Source organism: Juglans regia, chromosome 1, assembly GCF_001411555.2.
Source record: "Juglans regia cultivar Chandler chromosome 1, Walnut 2.0, whole genome shotgun sequence".
Taxonomy (NCBI): Eukaryota; Viridiplantae; Streptophyta; class Magnoliopsida; order Fagales; family Juglandaceae; genus Juglans; species Juglans regia.
This window is the reverse complement of record NC_049901.1, coordinates 42560814-42570999: the sequence shown is the minus strand read 5'-3', so window position 1 is coordinate 42570999 and position 10186 is coordinate 42560814. Positions and strand designations below refer to the sequence as shown.

Here is a 10186-nt window from a genome sequence, read left to right as displayed (position 1 = left end):
GTCCAAAGGTGCCAAGTAATAATAGACGGTAAAATCCCCACTATTAATCCCAGTTGAGAATTAAAAGATGCCCTTCGAAACCAAATTTGAACCGTCTCCCTCCAAGTACGACCAATAGGAATACCAAAAATAGATCCATAGAAGTGCCATATAGCTGATGCAAATTTCCCTGTAAGTAACACATGATCTTGATCTTCATAATTACCTTCATCACAACAATCACAACGAGAAACAATCTGGATCCCAATGCGCCGAAGACGATCATCAACACTTAATGCCATGAACCACACCTTCCACATTAAAACCGAAACTTTAAGTGGAAGTAATTTATGCCATACCCAAGGATGCCACTCCATACTAGAACCTTGAACCCGAATATAATCCCAAGCGGATTTAGTCGAAAAATTCCCATTGTCATTCTTCATCCAGATCAATACATCAGATCCTCCCTTACACCCAGCCAAAGCCTCAATAATACTCTCCACCTTATCCTGACCAACTAACGTACTCAAAAACTCCACATCCCAACTATTGGACAACTTACACTCTTTAACTTGCAACATCGGATTACCCACTATCTGTAACTCATCAATTAGAGGACCCTCATCTCTCCATTTATCATACCAAAATAAAATATTACCATCTCGAACTCTCCATTTAGAATTATTAAAAACACTCGGAATACTTTTGACAATCATTTTCCAAAACCTCGTACCTTTTCTCATATCAATAAGACACCAACTCGAATTTCCCACATATTTTCCTTTAAAGAAACTAGCCCACAAAGATTCTCCTTTCAAAAGATTCCAAGCAAACCTCATATGCAACGCTCTTTGAATATCTCCCAAATTCCGCAAACCAAGACCACCCTCCTCTATTGGCTTACAAATATTCTCCCAAGCCACCCACTTTTTTTTTCCTTTACCATTAATCTCACCCCAAAAAAATGTGCTCAACAGTCGATTTAAAATTTTAATAATAGAATGAGGAACCTGTAAAACTGCAAAAATATGTAAAGCCATACTAGACAGCACATGACGAAGTAAAATTAAGCGCCCACCCGCAGATAATAATTTCATTTTCCAACCACTGATTTTATTCCAGACTTTGTTAATCATCTCCTCTAGATGCTCATGCTTAAGACGCCCTAAAACAATCGGAACCCCAAGGTATTTAAAAGGAAACAAACCTTCAGAGAACCCTGTCAGCCTTTTAAGATCTCTCTTTCTTGCTAACGAAATTTTAGGAGAATAAAATATAGCCGTCTTTTCTTTACTAATTTGCTGACCTGTCCATTTTTCATATTTTTCAAAAACCACCAAAAGTTCCTTAACCGATTTCTTACCCCCATTCAGAAAAATAACAATATCATCAGCATACATAAGATGAGAAATATGAGGAGTACCTCTAGCTTGGGAAAATTTTCCAATCTTGTTCCCATCAAAGCTTTGTTTCAAAAGTCTAGAAAGTACTTCTTGAAGAATAATAAAAAGGTAAGGCGAGAGAGGATCCCCTTGGCGCAAACCCCGCCTCCCTTGAAAGAAACCTTTCGTCGTACCATTAAGCATCACAGAATACCACACATTCGAAATACAAGCACTAATCAGAGCACAAAAGGAAGAAGGAAAGCCAAAACACCTCAAAACCTCAAGCAAAAATTGCCACTCCACCCGATCATATGCTTTAGCCATATCAACTTTAATCATAATATTACCACCATGTGACGTCCTCTTCAGAGAGTGAACCATTTCCTTGGTAAGACTGATATTCTCAAAAATACTTCGCCCAGGTATAAACGCACCTTGTTCAAGAGAAATCATTTTGGGAAGGAAACCTGTCATGCGATTCACAATAATTTTTGAACAAATTTTATAGAAAACTGAACAAAGGCTAATTGGCCTAAATTTATCAAACCCCGACGGCATATCTACCTTCGGGATAAGCACAATATAAGAAGCCGAATAAAATCTCGGAAGGCGTTTTGATAGAAAAAATTCTGAAATGGCTTCTAAAACATCCACTTTAACCACCTCCCAGCAACTCATAAAAAAACCCGCGCCAAAACCATCTGGACCCGGAGAACTATTAATAGGAATAGTTGATAGAGCCTCTTTCACTTCAACCAACGAAGGGATCCCACAAAGCCGGACACAATCCTCATCATTAATAACCGATGAAATTAAACTAGATAAATCAGGCACCTCCCTAACCGGATTAGATCTTTGAAGAAAATCAGAAAAATAATCAACAGCTCCAAGATGAATTGCTTCCGGAGAATTAAACTCCAACCCATTCGAGGTTCTTAACTGATGAATTTTCCTATGCTTTTTATTAGATAACCACACATGAAAAAATTTTGTATTCCTATCACCACCCATTCTCCACTTAATTTTAGCCATTTGTGCCAATCTAATATCCTCCCTAATCCTCCAAGAAGACAACTCATTAGAAGTCCTTACTAATTCCCTTTCAATATCATCATCCCAACCTCTCTGCAACAAATTTTCCAGATTCTCAATCTTATCTTCAAGAATAGCAATCTGAGTATTAGTTCTCCCAAATACACTCTTGTTCCATACACGCAACGCCACCTTAAGTTTTTTAAGTTTAGTGGCTAATTTAAACAGCCCCGAACCAATAACCGATTCATACCAAACCTTTTGAACAAGAGTCATAAAATCCGGATGCTCAACCCACATTTGCTGAAAACGAAATGGAGGTGGACCATAAGAGAAAGGATCACTTAAAAATTCTATAACCATAGGACAATGGTCCGATGTAGTCCTAGGAAGATACAAACAATGAGCAGTCGGAAAAAGAGATAGAAAATTTGCATCAAGTAAAACTCTATCCAGCTTTGCCCAAGCTCTAGATAAACCTTGCTGACCATTACACCATGTAAACTTACCACCTTGTGAATTCATTTCCAACAACCCACCCTGATGAATCCATTTATTAAACTCATCAATTGCAACTCTATTCCTCTGACGCCCACCACACCTCTCAATATCCGACCGAATTACATTGAAATCCCCAGCAAAGAAACACGGCTCCCCACCCATTCTATCCGAATTCAACTCCTCCCAAAGCAGCTGTCGTTCAAGCCTATTACACTTTGCATAAATAAAATTACCCAAGAAATGATTACTTCCTTCGGTAATGCATAATGACACAAACTGCGAACTCATGTGAACCACCTGCACATCCAATTCATTTTTCCAAAACACCCAGATTTTACCACCATCAGTCTCATTTGATATCGCCTCATCAAATTTCAATAACCGCATGAAACTATGGATTTTAACCACACTCTGAAAAGGTTCCAGCAACACTATCAATTTTGGCTTATATTTAGACAGCATTTTTTGTAATCGTCTCTTAGAGGTACCCAAGAAATGTTATTAACGTATTACAGCATGACTTCTAATCTTGGCCATGGAAAGGAAACAGCAGCAACATATATAAATATATATATATATATAATATATATAACTTCCAGAATAAAATAATAACAGAGTCAGAAAAAGGCATGCAGGTTGTACGTGCATGTGCAGCATGCATACCGGCTAGCTAGCTAATCAGGTGCATTCACCCGTGCCCCCTCTAGGGATGTGAGTGCATGGATTGGGACCAGATGGACGAACCGGAGTGCCCTTTTGAAGGGACAGAACCAGAAGGCTTGTCTTCGCCCGCCATTGTTCTCCTTCTAATGGCCTCATTGCTCCAAGTTGGGGAGATGCAAATAAAATGGTGAAAAAAAACAGAACTATGAAGACGCTTTTCCCTCGAGATAAACCCATCTTTATTTCTAAAGCTAAATATGAAGGAATTGACGTTTATATCCTCTCTCTCTCTCTCTCTCTATCTCTCTCTCTCTCTCTCTCTCAAGCCAATTTATTTTGGGAAAAAATATATAGAAATTTTTTATAAGTCGATGGATACATAAAGCTGGAGGAGAGCTCCTTATATAGAGTTTGCTTCTGGTAGATTTTTCAATAGGGGCGTAAATGGATTGACCAGTGCCTACCAGGGTTTGAATGAGCCATGGTATGAAGGTTGAACCGAGCTTGAATGAATCAACTCATGCACGGGCACGATATATGTATATATATATAGCTTGAACGTCTAAATACAGGGAAACGTGGACTATCTACATGTAATATTCTCCTGGTTTGTTCTGAATTGCGTTAGGAGTTTTAAAAAGTTCTTAAATAACATTATAATTAAGCTCTATAATAAAATAAAAAAATTAAGTTGTTTTGTATGTACTTTTTAATCTCAAATAAACTAAAATGTACGTTTGAAGAAAAACATAATTTTATCCTCAAACGCATTTTTCTAGATAATCCGGAATGTAGTTCAAATTTTAAAAAGACTGTCAATGAGAGAAAATATCTATATAATTTTCAAATAATTACAACTTTCAAACTTTTATAGATATAGCCATAATTTTTAAAAAAATCAAATGATCGTCATTTTTATCTCAAAAAGTACTTTTTAAATTTATTTATAAACAAATGTAACATATTTGAAAGTGTTTTAAATATATGTTTATCAAACAACAAATAATTTTATAATAGTAGAACTTATTATTTATAAGCCGATATAAGCTATATTTCCCACAGTAATCCCAAACATGCACTTACTACTGGGTTCATGATTAGATAATCTAGTTAGTCAAAACCATTGAAAATTATATTAATCGAAAAGTACTACATCAATTAGATAATATATATATATATATATATATATATATATATACAACTCTACTATAGGTACGCCGCATTGGGTACCTTTTGCGGATTTGGCTGACATGGTTAATACCACGTCAGCCGATATTATTATTATAAAAAAAAATGAAAGAAAGAAGCGATTTCAAAAAATCATCTCATAGCCAACGCCAAAATCAGTCTGCAAAGCACATCAAACCCATCCTAGAGCCAACACCAAAACAAATTGTTGCCCACGATGACACTTCCACTCTCTTTCCATATTTTGAACATTGGAGACGAGACCGTTTTCTCTCCTTCTTTTCTTCTTCTTCATGTAATTTCTTCTCCACTCGTCTTTTTTTTTTCCCTGTTCTTCTTCATGTTTCTTCTCCACTCGAGTTGCAAACTTATACCCAGTGGATACTCGTTTAGAAAACACTAAAAAGAAGAAAAAAATTCATATATTCAAACTTACACACATTCCAAAAAAAATGAGAAATAACACAACAAAATCACCCAAAATAAGAAGACGACCCAAAATCACTGAATCTGAGAAGAAGAATATGAGAAGAACCTAACCTGTGTTCGTCTTCGTTGGTAAACAAAGAAGATGAGAAGAAGACCATCCCTTTTCTTTTTTGTGTGGAGCGCCTTTCCATACTATCCCATCAAATGGTCTTAGTCCCCAAGTTGAAAGATTCGTGTACAAATTCAAACCAGTTCAAAGCTAGGACTCATTTCAAAGGCAAGGTCAAAGTTCAATCCAACGCGATGGGGTGCTCTGTTCGTGGGTAGACGAAGAAGACAACTTGTTATTTGGCTTAAACACAAAATGTGCCGTTCAATTTTTACACGTGGAGGGACGGGTACGCGAGGGGTATCCACGCCGAGTACAAGTAGACTTTTTGATAACCAAATTCTTTGTAAGCATGAATGCCACGTAACGGAAAATTAAACTATGGTTTAAAAGACAACATTTCCCAGCTTCTTTTTCTTGTTCTTTTTCTTTTTGACTTTTCGATAAGTAAAAGAAAAAAAAAATATATATCCTTTACATATCTTAATTGGACATCAAGGTTAAACACCTAATATTTTCTTTTTAAAAAAAACAAAACCTAATATTTTAGCTAGTCTATGTTCATTTTTATTCAACTTTTCACTTTAATCACAACTCATCTCATCTACAAAAACAAACTACCTAATCAGGGTTAAATCCATGGGGCCGTACAACTGCCACAAAAAATCTTCCCTGTAAAATCAGATGCACTGAAATGGAAATCACAGCAAAGCAAATAGTTATATTTTTGGTTCATTTTCTATGTTAATAAATTACAAAGTATCGAGCTAATTAGCTCACTATTAATGCTATTCTTCATGGTAAGCATAATTTAAGTAGTTTTGTTTTTCCCCCCACTTAAATAGACCCTCAAGCATGCATGGAAGGCAAGGTGGAGGTAAAAGAAAACAAAAGATTTCTCAAACAACAAATTGCTAAGTTGCTACAAGAAAATGCTTTTGATTATATATATACCCAATATTCTGATAGCGGTTCTCTTTAGCTGAGGTATGATCATTTCGCATGGAAAATATTTCATAGTGAAATTGTTGCCTAAATCCCCAGTCTACATGATTCATGGCCTTCATGCAATTTAAAACATAGATCAGAACATGAATCACTTTCTCTATGAAAAGCATCGAGTCATCCGACAGAAACTTAAATTAAAGAGTTCACATCACTTCAGAAGGGCAGCAACCAGCTCCTCCTTCAACAGCTCTGCAGTACCACCTTGAGTTCGAATGGAAAATGTATGAATAACCTTGCCATTCTCTGTTGAAACATTTGAATCTTGAGCTACAATTTGATGTTCCCTGAACGCTTGGATGACACCAGAAACCGGATGAGCATCCAGTGGGCAGCCTATCCTCACAACTGAATCCTCTTGTCTTGCCTGAAAATCAATCTCTGTTGCTGAGAGCTGCTTATGCTTAGATTTTTCCACCACCTCCTTTTCGGTTTCCAAAACCCTGATCTTCATCTGGAGATCGTTGATATAGGTAATGGCATCACCAAGCAGAGAGGCCTTGTCCATCTTAGATATATTCGGGACAACAGCTCTCAATGCATAGAATCTCTGATTAAGCTTCTCGCGCCTCTGCCGCTCTGCTTCCACATGGTTCAATGGTTCTTCTCTACCATTAGCAGGCTTTCTCCCTCTCTTTCTGGGTTTCCGCTCATCAGGCTGAGATGATGAGTCATCCTTAGCAATCTCCATGCTAGAAACTATTGTTTGTGGATTAAAACCCCCAACTGCCATTTGGTTCAACCGTGGAAACAATTTTGCTTCATTATCATCACTTCGACATCCATTAGAAGAATTTCCATAAATAGTATTGGTACCTCTTGTTTGCACATCAAAAGTGTCTGGAGTAAAACCTGAATCATCTTCCACCTTTGGGGAAAAATTAATATTGACTGAGCAGGATTTTGTACCACCCAGACTAAGTTCATGTCCAAAAATCTTTGGAAGGACCTTTGACTGTGCAGAATTAGATTCCCCAAAAATAGTTTTAACCATGTCCACAGTATTCTGTTCTTCTGGAATCGATTTTATTGATCCAAATTCTACAACTCCAGATTTCACGGGTACAAACACCACAGTTTGGAACCCAGCTGCCCCTGCTAGAAATGACCTCTGCTGATAATGACGTAAACAACTAGGCAAATCTGAAGCCCAAATTGATTTACCAGAAATATATGACTCCCCAAGTCCACGTGAGGAATCACATCGAAATGTAAAATACATCGAGGTGAGGTAGAACATCTCCACATCAGATACTCCATTCAGCCTTGCTGCAAAGTTCTCCTCGTCTGACCTACCAAAAGAAGCATGAAGCTTCTGAAGAACCAGCTTCTTCACCTCCTCTTTCCTCCCAACTCCATCCAAATTGTTATCCTCACCTCTGTTCCTGTCTCCAGCTCCCCCACCTTCTGGGTCACAGAAGTGTCCATCACCCCATATCAGGGCAGAACTACCAGACTTCAAGCTCACAACCCTCCAGAAAACTGCATAGTTCCAATCGGACCGTCTAACAAGCTGGGACAAGCCCTGCTGCAAACCCAAATCACCAGACGGCGTAACTAAATTTGATATCACATTTTCAGAAGCAGATGCAACCAAGAACTCACATGCTTCTGTACCCAATACTGACTCCATCATGGCTCTGTCTTCTTCATTTAACCAAAATTTCTCAGCCATCTTTCCCCTACAAAAGTTATCCCACGAAAACCCCCGCCCAAAACTCTCAAATTAGCTAAAAGAAACTTCAGAGAACTCAAGTGCAGCCAATTGATTAACTACACGAAGGCCTCCAAAAGAAAAATCTATAATATAAATTACACAAACATTTCACTTAGATCAAACAAATATCCGAATCCAGATCAACCCAAATGGAAGATTTTTGAACTCCAAAACAATCAGTTTCTTCTAAAGCTAAACATCTTCTCAAATTAAAACCCCATACCGAATCTAAGAATATTTCAGAAACTTAACTCGACCCACGCAGCAGATCTGTCAAATTACGTCTTCGAAAAACCAATCAGTTCCCTCTTAAGCTCAATTCGCACTTGGATGCAGAAGTACAACACAGAATACCAACAAATTTCAAGACACCAGACACGGAGCAGATATTTGAGAAGATCCAAATACCAAAACTGATCAGTTCGTTTCAAAGATGTAGGTAGTTTCCACTTTCCAAGACTCGTAAAGGTAAAAACTTGGAGAAATAGATTTTACCTGAGAATTAACGTGGGGCTTTGGGCTTTCCCTTTTTTTCGAGATCAGCTTCAAGATCCTCCAGTCTCATCTGACTGCCGCAACACACAAGATGAGCCGTTCGGTTTCGACCTCAGATCTGAAACCTTATCATCCCCCAGTTAATTCTCTCGTGCTAGTCCCATATGTCTTTTCCTTTTTTATTTTACTTTATTTAATTTTGTTTTTTCTAATGACTAATTAATTTATTTTTCTGGTTTAGTAAAGATGACACTGAGATGTTCAGAATTGTATTTTCGCAAATTTCAATTAAAATGGGTATTATATATATAAAGTGCAAAACATAAGTCTATATAGAAGGATTGATATTTCCAACAGTTTTTTTTTTTTTTATTACTTTAACCCTTTATATAATTTGAAGAGAGATAGACGCAATATATATAGTTCACTATATTTAAATGATTAGACAAAAAATTATAGGAAATCTTGATCGCAAATGTATTATTATTTTATTCCATAGGACGTGTGAGTGTAGAAAAACATTCTTTTTAATTTTGTATTCCAATTTGAAAATTTCAAGTAAAAGAGCGATAAACGCATTAGATTAGGTTTGTATTAAGAAATATTCTCAACTCATCTCATTTTATTTTATCTCATCATTATAATTCTTATAAATTTTTACATAAAATATAATAAATAATTTAATTTTTTTAAATTTTAAAATAATAATAATATTAAAAAAATAATATTTTATTCAACTTTTAACTTTTATCTCAATTCTCTACTCATCTCATCTTAACTCACCATCCAAACCTAACTAAGTAGATTCTATAATATTTATGGTGGTCCTGCAAATTTGTTCAATAGTATTAAATGTTAAATAAATATTGTAGGACAAATGTATCTGTCTATCTACCGCTTGAGATCATCTTCAAGGTCAAACAAGTATTTAAAAGATCTTTAATCTAGACATGCCAATACCTTTAATTAGAGTTTTCAGCTTCTTATTTAAGAAAGTAGATTATTTGTCTCCTCTTATAAAAGATCAGCATGTTCATACGTGTGCTTAAATTTAGGATTTAATGTTTGCTTTGAACTTCATTCCATATCCTTGAGCTATGCTTAGTGGTATCCAAGGATGAAACCAGATGAAGATAACACAAATTAATTTTAAATAATGACATTAATGTAACATGACAAAAGCTTTACACCGATTTAAAGTTTACTATCAGGTAGCTTGTCAGCTAAAACTAGACATCAAGAGAAAATACAGAATGTTGAATAATAGGACTCTCGTTGTTAGCAACTAATGAACCATTTTGATCACAGCAGCTTGTCGCGCCACTGGCTTTCAGCTGTCGGGAGGTGGGTGCAACCTTAGGCGCTGAAGGCGGCACCGGACATTGCGGGCAAGGATACTTCGCTTCGGTACCAACCAATATCCTCACGGCCACAAGAGGCTTGACTATGAAAATGAAGATCACAAGTACTACTACCAACACTTTCCTGGCAGTGTTTTTGGAAAGGTTTCTCCTACGAGAATACATTGTCCAATGAAGAAATGAAAGGAAGATTGCTAGAAAATTGTACTTAAGAGAGCAACTTGGGCTTTACAGGCTTGGTTGAAAGGATCAACTTGATCTGGTATTTATATTATACAGCTTCTTGATGGATAAGTTCGTGATTATAAGGAATATGTTG

At 36.6% G+C, this 10186-nt stretch overlaps 2 protein-coding genes across 2 annotated transcripts; both read right to left on the bottom strand.

Annotated features, from left to right (window-relative positions):
- Nucleotides 1–1908: 1908 nt before the first annotated feature.
- LOC118348877 lies at nucleotides 1909–3287 on the bottom strand. Its single transcript, XM_035691416.1, has 2 exons — nucleotides 2075–3287; nucleotides 1909–1931 (listed from the first exon to the last, which is right to left on the bottom strand). Exons 1-2 carry the CDS (start codon nucleotides 3285–3287, stop codon nucleotides 1909–1911), a joined length of 1236 nt encoding a protein of 411 aa, XP_035547309.1.
- A 2925-nt stretch (nucleotides 3288–6212) lies between these two features.
- On the bottom strand, nucleotides 6213–8664 carry LOC108996012 (transcription factor bHLH3). The gene is made up of 2 exons (XM_018971727.2): nucleotides 8507–8664; nucleotides 6213–7976 (listed from the first exon to the last, which is right to left on the bottom strand). Exon 2 carries the CDS (start codon nucleotides 7967–7969, stop codon nucleotides 6446–6448), a length of 1524 nt encoding a protein of 507 aa, XP_018827272.1. The 5' UTR covers nucleotides 7970–7976; nucleotides 8507–8664; the 3' UTR covers nucleotides 6213–6445.
- Nucleotides 8665–10186: the final 1522 nt, after the last annotated feature.

What these genes read in the sequence shown, in the direction of transcription:
- LOC118348877 (XM_035691416.1), bottom strand. Translation starts at nt 3,287, where the DNA reads ATGCGGTTATTGAAATTTGATGAGGCGATATCAAATGAGACTGATGGT. An exon ending in TCCTATTAATAGTTCTCCGG is followed by an intron (nt 1,932 to 2,074) that starts GTCCAGATGGTT and finishes CTTATCCCGAAG; the next exon opens with GTAGATATGCCGTCGGGGTT.
- LOC108996012 (XM_018971727.2), bottom strand. Translation starts at nt 7,969, where the DNA reads ATGGCTGAGAAATTTTGGTTAAATGAAGAAGACAGAGCCATGATGGAG.